General features: G+C 41.9%; 1 protein-coding gene across 1 annotated transcript in view; it reads left to right on the top strand.

Moving 5' to 3' along the window:
* The window catches only part of LOC121549310 (meiosis-specific protein MEI4), a 65794-nt gene extending 50610 nt beyond the window's left edge, over positions 1-15184 (top strand). The window contains exon 5 of the mRNA XM_041861173.1: positions 14256-15184. Within this exon, the coding sequence (XP_041717107.1) occupies positions 14256-14537 (282 nt within the window). The 3' untranslated portion in view covers positions 14538-15184. The remainder of the gene's footprint in view (positions 1-14255) is intronic.
* The last annotated feature ends 854 nt before the right edge of the window (positions 15185-16038 follow it).

The following is a 16038-nucleotide window of genomic DNA, read 5'->3' as shown; positions in this document are numbered from 1 at the left end:
CAAACCCAATTTCTTGGGGAAATTGATGGAATATTGCAGTTCAACCCAGGTGATGTAATAAATCCCTCTGAAGGTTGATGTCACTTTTGGTCTCTTCATCATGAATGTAGTGGGCAGTGAATGTGCCAGTGAGTCAGCATCCGTATACTCACTCCATCACAACGGTTCTGACTGAGGCAAGACCTCAAGATACAGTTTTCTGAAGAACTACAAAATGCTTTTCTTCCTCAGAGAATAGCCTAGATTTTAATGGTGTTGCTTTTGAGACAAGCTTGAAGAATTTGGTGTTTGTTTTATCTTGTAACAAAAGGTATATGTCCACACACTAAAAGCGGTCAAAATGTGGTCAGATAGAACTCAGAGAATTCCCTCGCGGATGAGATGGGATCGATTAGCTGTCCGAGAAATCAGTTTATTGTAGCTTTCTCTGAGGCAGAAGACAAATCAATTCTGGGGAGTTGTTTTCCTTATCTTGAGCCAAGGTGATGACGGCTGTGTGGGCTAGGATTGTCTGACTGTAGTGCTGGCTACAATAGGCCTCAGTCAGATGGCTATCAGGAAGGTTTTTATTCACTAAGCACATCTGCTCGGCTCTGCTCTTCACAGTTTACACACAGACCTCATGACATAGAATGGGATTGCAAAGACCGGACCAACTGTCCTGGGAAGAAGCCATATGGGAAGTCCATATCTCAGACTCCAAACGCTATTACATTTTCAGAGTTTGGAAGAGTAACCCTCCAAATATGTGGCCTGCGGGCAGGTTTTGTTTGACATTTGGTTTGTACAGCGAATCTGTCACAGACGCAAACGTTGGTGTTTTGAGGATCTGGCTACTAAGTAAAGTGAACCGTGTTCGTGATGAGCAAATGTCTATTTGCTTTTGTGTTGTTGGCTCTGTACTGAAATGAGCAAACACTGCATGGGTATATTGTCCACCCGCCAATACAAACCGACACTGTCAGGTCCATAATTGTTGGCACCCTTGATAAAGATCGTATGAAGTAAAAAATACAAATACTGAGCTATGTTGTATGCTCAAAAAAATTTGGGAAATTATACTGAACAAAAATATAAATGCAACATGCAACTATTTCAAATATTTTACTGAGTTACAGTTCATATAAGGAAATCAGTCAAATTAAATGAATTCATTAGGCCCTAATCTATGGATTTCACATGACTGAGCAGGGGTGCAGCCATGGGAGGGCACAGGCCCACCCACTTGGTAGCCAGGCCCACCCACTGGGGAGCCAGGCCCAGCCAATCAGAATGAGTTTTTCCCCACAAAAATCAACATTTTGCAATGGCCATCTCAGTCTCCGGACTTGAACCCAATTGAAAACCTGTGGTTTGAATTGAAGAGGGCAGTCCATAAGAACAGACAAAGGATATCAAGGATCTGGAAAGATTCTGTAAGGAGGAATGTTCTAAGATCCCTCCCAATGTGTTCTCCAATCTCATCAAACATGATGGGGGAGGGTGCTAGAGTATTGAAAACAGGGTTGCCAATAATCAATTTTTTTATATTACTTGTTAAACAAAATCTCTTCTGAGCAATTTTATTAGTATAAAATAATACAATTCCCCATTTGAGCATACAATATAACTCAGAATGTGCATTTATTTTAAACAGTCTTGTTTGCTCATCTTTATCAAGGGTGCCAATAATTATGGACTACGTTTTGATACAGAGTTATGCAATATTAGAATCTTAGCATCACTAACATTATCTGTGGTCTACCCACAGTGCATATTAATTCCATTCAGGCCACATTGGAGGCTGTTTTGCCGTCGCCCATATTAACCACCAAATAATTAATTTTTCTGTCCTTCTCTATCAATTGAAGGCCTTTGTAATGTATTAGTTTATTTGGATCCCCATTTAGCTTTTGCAGAAGCATCAGCTACTCTTCCTACGGTCCACAAAAAACATGACGTAACAAAACACTGATACACTGATAGACAAGGACAGTCACACATTTAAAATACGAGATACAAACAATAGAACTAAAAAATAATACAAACAGTACTACAAGAGTGTGTGTTTGTGTGTCCCCCCACAGTCCCCGCTGTTCCTTGAGAGAGGTTGTTTAATCAATTTTTTAAAGGTAATTTTGCTGTTTGCTTAAGTAATTGTAGATGGAAAGAAGTTCCTTGCAATCGAATTAAGTCTAATTTTATTTGTTGCATGCGCCGAATAAAACAGGTGTAGACTTTACCGTGAAATGCTTCCTTACGAGCCCTTTCCCAACAATGCAAAAATAAAAAGTAAAACTAATTAGCTAAACATTTAAAAAGGAAATAGTAGCACAATAAAATAACAATAACGAGGCTATATACAAGGAGTACCGGTACCGAGTCAATGTGCAGGGGGTAATTGAGGTAAAATGTACAATTAGATAGGGGTAAAAGTGACTAGGCAATTCAGGATAGATAATGAACAGAGTAGCAGCAGAGGATGTGAAAGTGTGTGTGTGTGTGTTGGAGTGTCAGTGTAGTATGTGTGAGTGTGTGGGTAGAGTCCAGTGAGTGTGCATAGAGCCAGTGCAAGAGAGCCAGTGCAAAAAAAAGGTGGGGTCAATGGAAATAGTCCGGGTAGCCATTTGATTAACTGTTCAGCAGTTTTATGGCTTGGGGGTAGAAGCTGTTCAGGAGCGTTTTAGTCCCAGACTTGGCGCTATTGTAGAGCAGAGGTAGAACAGGACAGAGGAAGAGATCTAACTAGAAGTGAAACCCACCCCACTTAAATGGCACCCTATTCCCTATATAGTGCACTACTTTTGACCATATTTATGGGCCCTGGTCAAAGGTAGTGCACTATATAGGGAATAGGGTGCCATTTTGGATACAGACACAGTGTCTACCAAAGTCCTGGAGGATCGCAGGCTATGCATTTAGATGAGCGTTAATACTGAGCCTGCCCGCTGACTGGCTGTCTGGACACAGTATTGTTGAGTTAGTGAGCACTGAGCAGGGGAGCAGCTCTGCTCTGGAAAAGGGAGACTATTTTATTTTCCCTTATCTTTCCTCCTTCCCTTGTCTGAATCAAACAGTGGGCTTTACTCTTTCGCCTCCGCTCTGTCGACGAATCAATCTCTGTCTATCATTATATTACTACCCCTTTAGACCTCTTAGCACAGCTTTATCATGCTGTCTACACTTTTGTTCTCCCAATCTCTTTCTCTCTCTGAGATTGTGATAGCTGGCTCTCCAATCAGAGAGTGGGACTGTATGTAGTCTCCTAGCTGTAACGAGCCACAGGTCTAATCACTTATTATTGATATCACTTATTATTGATACACTACATGACCAAAAGTATGTGGACACCTGCTCGTCGAAAAACTAATTCCAAAGTCATGGGCATTAATATGCAGTTGGTCCCCCATTTGCTGCTATAACCTGCCTCCACTCTTCTGGAAAGGCTTTCCATTAGATGTTGGAACATTGCTGTGGGGACTTGCTTCCACTCAGCCACGAGCATTAGGCCTGGCTCGCAGTCGGCGTTCCAATTCATCCCAAAGATTTCCCTTCACTGGAACTAAGGAGCTTAGCCCGAACCATGAAAAACAGACCCAGACCATTATTCCTCCTCCATCAAACGTTATAGTTTACACTATGCATTGGGGCAGGTAGCGTTCTCCTGGCATCCGCCAAACAGTGTGATTCATCACTCCAGAGAACGCGTTTCCACTGCTCCAGAGGCCAATGGCAGCAAGCTTTACACCACTCCAGCCGACGCTTGGCGATGCGCATGGTGATCTTAGGCTTGTGTGTGGCTGCTCGGCCATGGAAACCCATTTCATGAAGCTCCGACAAACAGTTATTGTGCTGACGTTACTTCCAGAGGCAGTTTGGAACTCGGTAGTGAGTGTTGCAACCGAGGACACAATTAAAAAATACTTTGAATTTTCAAAATGGTAGGCATGTTGTGTAAATCAAATGATACAAACCCTCAACAAATCCATTTTAATTCCAGGTTGTAAGGCAACAAAATAGTAAAAATGCCAAGGGGGGTTGAATACTTTCGCAAGCCACTGTATACTTACCTAAAGAAAAAATTGATCTTCTATTACGGTATTTGAATGTTTGGTTTGCTAAATGTGTATACGCCGTATGTAACGTCCATTTTTATAGTTTACTCCGCTACTTGAGTCATCTCTCTCCATGCCGCTTCCCACACATACCTAGCCCCGCCCCGTGTCACTCAAGGAGCGCATTTGTTGTTCCTCGACCACGAGACACTTTCGTTAAGTCTGCATGGTCAATACAGCACATACAACCATGTTGATGACAACGATGTTGTTTTCAGTTTGCTTCTTAATATAAATCCACTAGCGTTCTATCATTACACTATTAGTTTGTGTTTCTTACATCTGCAAATGGCTAGTTTGTCTTTTCTTAGCAAGTTGGGCCTAAATCATGTTAGCCGCTTATGCTAATCGCTGGTTAGCTGGCTAGCTAGCTAATAAATGTACTGAATTAGAGCAAACGTAACTAGCTATACAGCCTGATAATACCAGTGATGGTGTAGACCTAATTCAGCATGTTGTTTGTGCAACCGTAACTTCTAAATCAAAGAGGAATATGCGAATCATGAATATGTAAGCTACATGAAGTAGCTAAGAGAAAACATTCAATGTAGCCAAATATTATAGGGTCCCCTAGGAAACACTTATAAACGCTTAGGTTCCTACTAGGGCTGCACGATATATCGTTTCAGCATCGACATTGCGATGTATGCATCCGCAATAGTCACATCGCAGAACATGCGATTTAGTAAGGTAAACATATATCAGTCTACAATATATATATATATTTTTTTTTATGTTAAACTAGCATTATATCTGTCTGATATAATGTAATTTACTCAGATTTATGGGTTATTGGATACACAGTTTATTATTATTATTATTTTAAACACGGAGTTCGTTGTTGCACGTGGTTGCGAGGAACAGGCAAAAAAGACAGAAATTGAGAATGTGGTTGCAAAAAGAAATGCATCGTCAATTATATGGAAATATTTCGGCTACAGACAGGATGATGTTGACCAAAAACAGGTACTTTGTCGAGAGTGCCTTGCAATTGTTGCCGCAACACGACCAATTTGTTCGATCATTTAAGGCGGCACCACAAGTCTTCATATGACGAGTGCAAAGCATCTCAAAGCCCTCCAAAGCAAAAATATATTTCGGATGCCTTTGCCAGTATTACACCATACGAGAAAGGTTCCAAACGGCAGAGAGAAATCACAGATTCAATAACATTTCATGTCGCCAAAGACATGGTACCAATTAACACGGTTACCAAAGAGGGTTTTAAAAACATGATCCGGTCGCTTGACAAGCGGTATGTAATGTATTCACGCAACTATTTTTCTCAAGTTGCCATCCCAGAGTTGTACGAGAAATGCAAGGCACAAATTGAAACAGAGCTGTCACAAGTGGAATATTATACAGCAACAACGGACTTGTGGTCCAGCCAGACAACGGAGCCCTACATAAGTCTGACCGTACACTTTATTAATGAGGACTTCCACCTAAAAAGTCGCTGAGGATCATACATACAGTGGGGAAAAAAGTATTTAGTCAGCCACCAATTGTGCAAGTTCTCCCACTTAAAAAGATGAGAGAGGCCTGTAATTTTCATCATAGGTACACGTCAGCTATGACAGACAAAATGAGGGGGAAAAAATCCAGAAAATCACATTGTAGGATTTTTAATGAATTTATTTGCAAATTATGGTGGAAAATAAGTATTTGGTCAATAACAAAAGTTTGTCAATACTTTGTTATATACTCTTTGTTGGCAATGACACAGGTCAAACGTTTTCTGTAAGTCTTCACAAGGTTTTCACACACTGTTGCTGGTATTTTGGCCCATTCCTCCATTCAGATCTCCTCTAGAGCAGTGATGTTTTGGGGCTGTCGCTGGGCAACACAGACTTTCAACTCCCTCCAAAGATTTTCTATGGGGTTGAGATCTGGAGACTGGCTAGGCCACTCCAGGGCCTTGAAATGCTTCTTACGAAGCCACTCCTTCGTTGCCCGGGCGGTGTGTTTGGGATCATTGTCATGCTGAAAGACCCAGCCACGTTTCATCTTCAATGCCCTTGCTGATGGAAGGAGGTTTTCACTCAAAATCTCAAGATACATGGCCCCATTCATTCTTTCCTTTACACGGATCAGTCGTCCTGGTCCCTTTGCAGAAAAACAGCCCCAAAGCATGATGTTTCCACCCCCATGCTTCACAGTAGGTATGGTGTTCTTTGGATGCAACTCAGCATTATTTGTCCTCCAAACACGACGAGTTTAGTTTTTACCAAAAAGTTCTATTTTGGTTTCATCTGACCATATGACATTCTCCCAGTGCTCTTCTGGATCATCCAAATGCACTCTAGCAAACTTCAGACGGGCCTGGACATGTACTGGTTTAAGCAGGGGGACACGTCTGGCACTGCAGGATTTGAGTCCCTGGCGGCGTAGTGTGTTACTGATGGTAGGCTTTGTTACTTTGGTCCCAGCTCTCTGCAGGTCATTCACTAGGTCCCCCCGTGTGGTTCTGGGATTTTTGCTCACCGTTCTTGTGATCATTTTGACCCCACGGGGTGAGATCTTGCGTGGAGCCCCAGATCGAGGGAGATTATCAGTGGTCTTGTATGTCTTCCATTTCCTAATAATTGCTCCCACAGTTGATTTCTTCAAACCAAGCTGCTTACCTATTGCAGATTCAGTCTTCCCAGCCTGGTGCAGGTCTACAATTTTGTTTCTGGTGTCCTTTGACAGCTCTTTGGTCTTGGCCATAGTGGAGTTTGGAGTGTGACTGAGGTTGTGGACAGGTGTATTTTATACTGATAACAAGTTCAAACAGGTGCCATTAATACAGGTAACGAGTGGAGGACAGAGGAGCCTCTTAAAGAAGAAGTTACAGGTCTGTGAGAGCCAGAAATCTTGCTTGTTTTGTAGGTGACCAAATACTTATTTTCCACCATAATTTGCAAATCAATTCATAAAAAATCCTACAATGTGATTTTCTGGAGAAAAAAATTCTCAATTTGTCTGTCATAGTTGACGTGTACCTATGATGAAAATTACAAGCTTCTCTCATCTTTTTAAGTGGGAGAACTTGCACAATTGGTGGCTGACTAAATACTTTTTTCCCCCACTGTACATCCTGTATTTTTTATATCGCAATATACAGTGAGGGGAAAAAAGTATTTGATCCCCTGCTGATTTTGTACGTTTGCCCACTGACAAAGACATTATCAGTCTATAATTTTAATGTTAGGTTTATTTGAACAGTGAGAGACAGAATACATAAAAAATCCAGAAAAACGCATGTCAAAAATGTTATAAATTGATTTGCATTTTAATTAGGGAAATACCCCTCTGCAAAACATGACTTAGTACTTGGTGGCAAAACCCTTGTTGGCAATCACAGAGGTCAGACGTTTCTTGTAGTTGGCCACAAGGTTTGCACACATCTCAGGAGGGATTTTGTCCTACTCCTCTTTGCAGATCTTCTCCAAGTCAGGGTTTGGAGAGGTTTCGAGGCTGACGTTTGGCAACTCAAACCTTCAGCTCCCTCCACAGATTTTCTATGGGATTAAGGTCTGGAGACTGGCTAGGCCACTCCAGGACCTTAATGTGCTTCTTCTTGAGCCACTCCTTTGTTGCCTTGGCTGTGTGTTTTGGGTCATTGTCATGCTGGAATACCCATCCACAACCCATTTTCAATGCCCTGGCTGAGGGAAGGTTCTCACCCAAGATTTGACGGTACATGGCCCCGTCCATCGTCCCTTTGATGCGGTGAAGTTGTCCTGTCTCCTTAGCATAAAAACACCCCCAAAGCCTAATGTTTCCACCTCCATGTTTGACGGTGGGGATGGTGTTCTTGGGGTCATAGGCAGCATTCCTCCTCCTCCAAACACGTTGAGTTGATGCCAAAGAGCTTGATTTTGGTCTAGTCTGACCACAACACTTTCACCCAGTTCTCCTCTGAATCATTCAGATGTTCATTGGCAAACTTCAGACGACCCTGTAAATGTGCTTTCTTGAGCAGGGGGACCTTGCGGGCGCTGCAGGATTTCAGTCCTTCACGGCGTAGTGTGTTACCAATTGTTTTCTTGGTGACTATGGTCCCAGCTGCCTTGGGATCATTGACAAGATACTCCCGTGTAGTTCTGGGCTGATTCCTCACCGTTCTCATGATCATTGCAACTCCACGAGGTGAGATCTTGCATGGAGCCCCAGGTCGAGGGAGATTGACAGTTATTTTGTGTTTCTTCCATTTGCGAATAATCGCACCAACTGTTGTCACCTTCTCACCAAGCTGCTTGGCGATGGTCTTGTAGCCCATTCCAGCCTTGTGTAGGTCTACAATCTTGTCCCTGACATCCTTGGAGAGCTCTTTGGTCTTGGCTATGGTGGAGAGTTTGGAATCTGATTGATTGATTGCTTCTGTGGACAGGTGTCTTTTATACAGGTAACAAACTGAGATTAGGAGCACTCCCTTTAAGAGTGTGCTCCTAATTTCAGCTCGTTACCTGTATAAAAGACACCTGGGAGATCGAAATCTTTCTGATTGAGAGGGGGTCAAATACTTATTTCCCTCATTAAAATGCAAAACAATTTATAACATTTTTGACATGCGTTATTCTGGATTTTTTTGTTCTTATTCTGTCTCTCACTGTTCAAATAAACCTACCATTAAAATTATAGACTGATCATTTCTTTGTCAGTGGGCAAACGTACAAAATCAGCAGGGGATCAAATACTTTTTTCCCTCACTGTATATCGCAGAAAAACAAAATATCGCAATGTATTTCCAATATCGTGCAACCCTAGTTCCTACCAATGTTCCCTCAAATATTTGGGGGCACTGAGCAAATGTTTGGTCTTGTGAGTGGACAGTTGAACGTTGTGAGAATTTTGTGCAACTTCCGGTGCGCGTTTACAGTGAACACTGAGGCTGTACCCTTACAGTTTTAGACAGTAGCCAATAGGCTATTGTGGCTATTTGAGCATAATATAGGCTTATCAGAATGGCCTACCAAGAAGTCCAATGGAGCAAATCCCATAACATTTTCACATGTAAATAGATTTATATGATATTGCCTACATTAGCCTATATGTGGTTTTCAATGCAGGCCAACATTGCATGAGACTTTTAAAAACGTTTTTACATTATACAGGGCTTGACATTAATTCATGATTTTTTACTTGGTCTGTAACACCATGGGCCAAATAGGTGACTGTAAATGTCATTGTATTGTGTTGTATGATGCAAGAAACCACTTTACAAAATATAATTGATTATTATGGTCATACAGAGAATTAGACAATGTAGGCTACCCCTCTGCCTATTGGCTTATTTGCACATTCAAGCCTGTCTAAAAATGCAACACTGCCCCTTTAATTAAGACAATCTTTTTACCTGACTTGCTTTTCAAAGACAGCTTGAAATGTAGCCTACACGTTTTGTGCTTGAGTAGGAAGAAGTAACTCCCTATAGCTGACCTATTCTTACCTACAGTGCCTTCGAAAAGTATTCAGACCCCTTGACTTTTTCCACTTTTTGTTACGTTACAGCCTTATTCTAACATTATTTAAATAAAACAATCTTATCAATCTACACACTACCCCATAATGACAAAGCAAAAACAGGATTTTAGAAATATTTGCAAATGAATAAAAAATAACAGAAACCTTATTTACATAAGTATTCAGACCCTTTGCTACGAGACTCGAAATTGAGGTCAGGTGCATCCTGTTTCCATTGATCATCCCTGAGATGTTTCTACAACTTGATTGGAGGCCACCTGTGGTAAATACAATTGATTGGACATGATTTGGAAAGGCACACACCTGTCTATATAAGGTCCCACAGTTGACGGTGCATGTCAGAGCCTTGAGGTCTAAGGAATTGTCCGTAGAGCTCTGAGACAGGATTGTGTTGAGGCACAGATCTGGAGAAAGGTACAAAAAAAATGTCTGCAGCATTAAAGGTCCCCAAGAACTCAGTGGCCTCCATCTCTTCAAGACTCTTCCTAAAGCTGGCCGCCCGGGCAAACTGAGCAATCGGGGGAGAAGGGCCTTGGTCAGGGAGAGGACCAAGAACCCGATGGTCATTTTGACAGAGCTCCAGAGTTCCTCTGTTGAGATGGGACAACCTTCCAGAAGGACAACCATCTCTGCAGTACTCCACCAATCAGGTCTTTATGGTAGAGTGCCCATTCGGAAGTCACGTCTCAGTAAAAGGCACATGACAGCCCGCTTGGAGTTTGCCAAAGGCACCTAAAGGACTCTGACCATGATAATTTTTTTAATCTGGTCTGATGAAACCAAGATTGAACTCTTTGGCATTAATGCCAAGTGTCACGTCTGGAAGAAACCTGGCACCATCCCTACGGTGAAGCATGGTGATGGCAGGATCATGCTGTGCGGATGTTTTTCAGCAGCAGGGACTGGGAGACTAGTCAGGATCGAGGGAAAGATGAACGGAGCAAAGTACAGAGAGATCCTTGATGAAAACCTGCTCCAGAGCGCTCAGGATCTCAGACTGGGGCGAAGGTTCACCTTCTAACAGGACAACGACCCTAAGCACACAGCCAAGACAACGCAGGAGTGGCTTCAGGACAAGTCTCTGAATGTCCTTGAGTGGTCCAGCCAGAGCCCGGACTTGAACCCGATCAAACATCTCTGGAGAGACCTGAAAATGGCTGCGCAGCGACGCTCCCCATCCAACCTGACAGAGCTTTAGAGGATCTGCAGAGAAGAATGGGAGAAACTCCCCAAATACAGGTGTGCCAAGCTTGTAGCGTCATACCCAAGAAGACTCAAGGCTGTAATCGCTAACAAAGGTGCTTCAATAAATTACTGAGTAAAGGGTCTGAATACTTATGTAAATGTGATAAATTAGCTAAAATGTCTAAAAACCTGTTTTGCTTTGTTATTATGGGGTATTGTGTGTAGATTGATGAGAGAAAAAAATAACAATTTAATCCATTTTAGAATAAGGCTGTAATGTAACTGTGGAAAAAGTGAAGTTGTATGAATACTTTCCGAATGCACTGTATATTTTGGTTTCTGATGGGGAAGACCGTTGCTCATAACTAATTTCTAAGTTACATTCTTCAAGAATCAATGGCTATACACTACCGGTCAAAAGTTTTCGAACAACTATTCATTCAAGGGTTTTTATTTATTTGTTTTACTATTTTCTACATTGTAGAATAAAGGTGAAGACATCAAAACTATGAAATAACAGATATGGAATGATGTAGTATCCAAAAAAGTGTTAAACAAATCAAAATATATTTTAGATTTTAGATTCTTCAAATAGCCACCCTTTGCCTTGATGACAGCTTTGCACACTCTTGGCATTCTCTCAACCAGCTTCATGAGGTAGTCACCTGGAATGCATTTCAATTAACAGGTGTGCCTTCTTAAAAGTTAATTTGTGGACTATCTTTCCTTCTTAATGCAGTTACGGGGGGTATACAGAAGGTAGCCCTATTTGGTAAAAGACAAAGTCCATATCATGGCAAGAACTGTAGTTGTCACTTTTGCCTTATGGCAAGGTGCTCCATCGTGCTGGAAAATGTATTGTTCATCATCAAACTGTTCTTGGATGGTTGGGAGAAGTTGCTCTCGGAGGATGTGTTGGTACAATTCTTTATTCATAGCTGTGTTCTTAGGCAAAATTGTGAGTGAGCCCACTCCCTTGGCTGAGAAGCAACCCCACACATGAATGGTCTCAGGATGCTTTACTGTTGTCATGACACATGACTGATGGTAGCGCTCACCTTGTCTTCTCCGGACAAGCTTTTTTCCGGATGCCCCAAACAATCGGAAAGAGGATTCATCAGAGAAAATGACTTTACCCCAGTCCTCATCAGTCCAATCCCTGTACCTTTTGCAGAATATCAATCTGTCCCTGATGTTTTTCCTGGAGAGAAGTGGCTTCATTGCTGCCCTTCTTGACACCAGGCCATCCTCCAAAAGTCTTCGCCTCACTGTGCGTGCAGATGCACTCACACCTGCCTGCTGCCATTCCTGAGCAAGCTCTGCACTGGTGGTGCCCCGATCCCGCAGCTGAATCAACTTTAGGAGATGGTCCTGGCGCTTGCTGGACTTTCTTGGGCGCCCTGAAGCCTTTTTCACAACAATTGAACCTCTCTCCTTGAAGTTCTTGATGATCCAATAAATGGTTGATTTAGGTGCAATCTTACTAGCAGCAATATCCTTGTCTGTGAAGCCCTTTTTGTGCAAAGCAATGATGACGGCACGTGTTTCCTTGCAGGTAACCATGGTTAACAGAGGAAGAACAATGATTTCAAGCACCACCCTCCTTTTAAATCTTCCAGTCTGTTATTCTAACTCAATCAGCATGACAGAGTGATCTCCAGCCTTGTCCTCGTCAACACTCTCACCTGTGTTAACGAGAGAATCACTGACATGATGTCAGCTGGTCCTTTTGTGGCAGAGCTGAAATGCAGTGGAATTTTTTGGGGGGGATTAAGTTCATTTTCATGGCAAAGAGGGACTTTGCAATTAATTAATTGCAATTCATCTGATCACTCTTCATAACATTTTGGAGTATATGCAAATTGCCATCATAAAAACTGAGGCAGCAGACTTTGTGAAAATTAATATTTGTGTCATTCTCAAAACTTTTGACCACGACTGTATATCTGTTATGATGCCCAAAAAGCAGAGTGTTGTTTTAGTGACTCAAAGATTAGAGTACTTTAGTCTCCAAAGAGAAACGACTAAGGCTCCTTATTCATTCTGAATATCTCTTCAATATCTCTTCAAGCTGTAAGGTGCCCAAAAGGTAGAGTTGTTTTAGTGACTCAGTGTGTCTGGGCTGTTTTCCTTCCTCAGGAGGACACTGTTATCTGCAGACCGTGGGTGTTCTGGGGTTTGTGAGCTACTCAAAAGGTTTACTACTAGGCTACTTTAGTTTGCCCTCTCAGCATATTTTGTCTTTGCAATGTTGACACAATACTTATTTCAAGTTAGCCAGCAGAAGGCATTATCTGCTGCTGTTTATTGTGCTTGCTATTCTCCACGGTAGCATTGGTCAGCTCATTGAATAGCTTCCTCTTTTTTATAATAGCAGGATATTTACCATGGGGTCTAAGTGGAAAGTTACTTCTTCCTGAGGGAAGAGGAACACAGAAACCTGATAGAGGTCTTGCAGTTCATTTCAAGACTTCCTCTACATTTTAATTTCCCAACCTGCGCATTATTAATGGACAAATGTATGATCTTGTTTTCTATGATACAACCTATTGGGGGAATAGATTGCATTGTGAAACATTTATATTTAAGACTTGATGATTACCGTAGACATTTGATCATACTTTCCCAGGTTGTTGTGGTTTGGGAATACACCTCTAACACTTAGAACCAACTGAGACGTGACACAATCCTCAGAACTTGAGGAGCGGGTGGCAGGTAGGTAGCCGAGCGGTTGGAGTGTTAGGTCAGTAACCGGAAGGTCGCTGGTTCGAATACCCGAGCCAACAACGTGAAAAATGTGACTGTGCCCTTGAGCAAGGCACTCAACCCTAATTTGCTCCAGGGATGCCGTACTGCTGTGTCTGACCCTGTAAAACAACACATTTCACTGCACCCTTCTTATTTATTTATTTTAGTTTCCATGGCAGCAGCCATATTGAGAGTATACCATTAGCACCCCAGGGAAAGGAGGTGTACGTACGTGATCTAACCCTGATGGGGTCTGAGTGAGTCAGGCAGGAGAGAGTATGTCACATCCTGTCAGCTCTCTGGAGACAGCCCACGACCTGGAGCCGCACCTGACAGCCATCTGGCTGCTGTTGTACTCGTTGACACTCCACACAAACGCAAACACTTAAACCACAGACACACACACACACACACACACAGTCACATACACAAACATCACAAGCGTAAATGGCACTCACACACACACACACACACACAAATAGCACACACACACACAAACATACACAAACACAGTGACACCAGTCAACTGGGATTAGGTTTAGCGCCTCAAAGTACACTTTTTGTCCAATTTTGTCAAGTTTTTCTCTAAATTCGGTTGAGTGTATATAATTATTTTTCATTTCTCTTTTTAGAAGCCTGTAAAATGACCTGAGAGCAGGTTGAGTTGAAATATTAACAAAAAAAGAGTGAGATGCTGTTGGTATTTATTCCAGCCAGGTAGTTTACTTTAATTGCCTGTGTGATGTTTGTGTTTTTCAGGGGGAAAGCAGCAATGGGCCCGGCCAGTTTGACATGTCCCTGTATGAGAACTCCTTCTACCTGTTCTGGCTCCTGGAGCAGCTCCTTCAGGTCCGACAAGGACCTCCAGGGGCCACAGGGGGGACTGGACACCACTGGAGCCCAGAGCAGAAGGCCCTTCTGGGCCGGCTGGAGCATAGCGTCTTGCTCCTGTCCGATGACTTCCCTCTGTACGCCCTCTACATGTGGAGGATAGGGGCTCTCCTCGCCCCCTCCTCCGACATCAACAACACCCAGACCTGAGACTGGTGTTCCAGGAACTAGCATGGCACCGCCACACGCGTTTAATTAAACCTCCAGGTTTTTCTACTTCAAAGGGCTGCAGAAGTTGGTGCTGTTAGTCAAGTAGGATTTGACTGACATGGCAGGACTTGACTGCAGTGGAGAATGAGGTGGTGGCTCCATTTGATATTTATTGAGGTAGGCTATCTCCTCGGAAGAAGAAGAATCTAAAAATAGTGTTGTGGCTCGTATAGTAAGCTAAACCAATTATTCTTGTTGAAAACGTGTGGCAATGTGAAAATGACTACTGTGGATGGCATTATGAGTTTTTATTTAGACTGTAAATGTAGAATTAACATGCTGAGTATGGTATGAGCAGCTATTTACAGGAACATATTACTGTAAGGAAGGAATGTACAGAATGTTTTGTGCTTAGACATCCACGTTTTAATTTGTTGATTCTATTAGCAAGATGTAGCATTTTTACTAAAATGATTTGAAGAGAAAAAAAGCCAAAAAATGTTTGTATTCCAGATTTTCCCCTTTCTCCTTACAGATTAAAGTCCATGTAAATATTTGGTTTTTAGATCTGTTTATGAAAGTATTTAGTGATATATTTAACATGTTGTAAATAAAATAAATCTGCCATTTTAAAAGCAACATCCTGCTCTTTCCCTAACTTTTCCTAAATATTTGTATTTTACATTGCTCTGTTGTCAGAATATTAAAATCTCAAACAGAAAAGTATTTAGAGGCTGTTTACCTGTTTTATTTTTTTCACACCTATTACCACCCCCAAAGTTCTAAGGGCCCTGGACTGGGTTTCTACTAAGCTAATATATGGAATTGTTTTAAGATGGTCCTACCAAGGAACATTTAGCTATTTGATTTTGATTTTTTTTTTTAATTGAATAATTTGATGAAACATTGAATTTGGCCTTACTGCTATTAGCCCATAGAAACGCATTGAATAACATTCATACAGTGGGGGAAAAAAGTATTTAGTCAGCCACCAATTGTGCAAGTTCTCCCACTTAAAAAGATGATAGAGGCCTGTAATTTTCATCATAGGTACACGTCAACTATGACAGAAAAAAAATCCAGAAAAATCACGTTGTAGGATTTTTTATGAATTTATTTGCTAATTATGGTGGAAAATAAGTATTTGGTCACCTACAAACAAGCAAGATTTCTGGCTCTCACAGACCTGTAACTTATTCTTTAAGAGGCTCCTCTGTCCTCCACTCGTTACCTGTATTAATGGCACCTGTTTGAACTTGTTATCAGTATAAAAGACACCTGTCCACAACCTCAAACAGTCACACTCCAAACTCCACTATGGCCAAGACCAAAGAGCTGTCAAAGGACACCAGAAACAAAATTGTAGACCTGCACCAGGCTGGGAAGACTGAATCTGCAATAGGTAAGCAGCTTGGTTTGAAGAAATCAACTGTGGGAGCAATTATTAGGAAATGGAAGACATACAAGACCACTGATAATCTCCCTCGATCTGGGGCTCCAC

Source organism: Coregonus clupeaformis, chromosome 33, assembly GCF_020615455.1.
Source record: "Coregonus clupeaformis isolate EN_2021a chromosome 33, ASM2061545v1, whole genome shotgun sequence".
Taxonomy (NCBI): domain Eukaryota; kingdom Metazoa; phylum Chordata; class Actinopteri; order Salmoniformes; family Salmonidae; genus Coregonus; species Coregonus clupeaformis.
The sequence above is the reverse complement of the archived record's forward strand: the minus strand, read 5'-3'. Positions and strand labels throughout refer to the sequence as shown.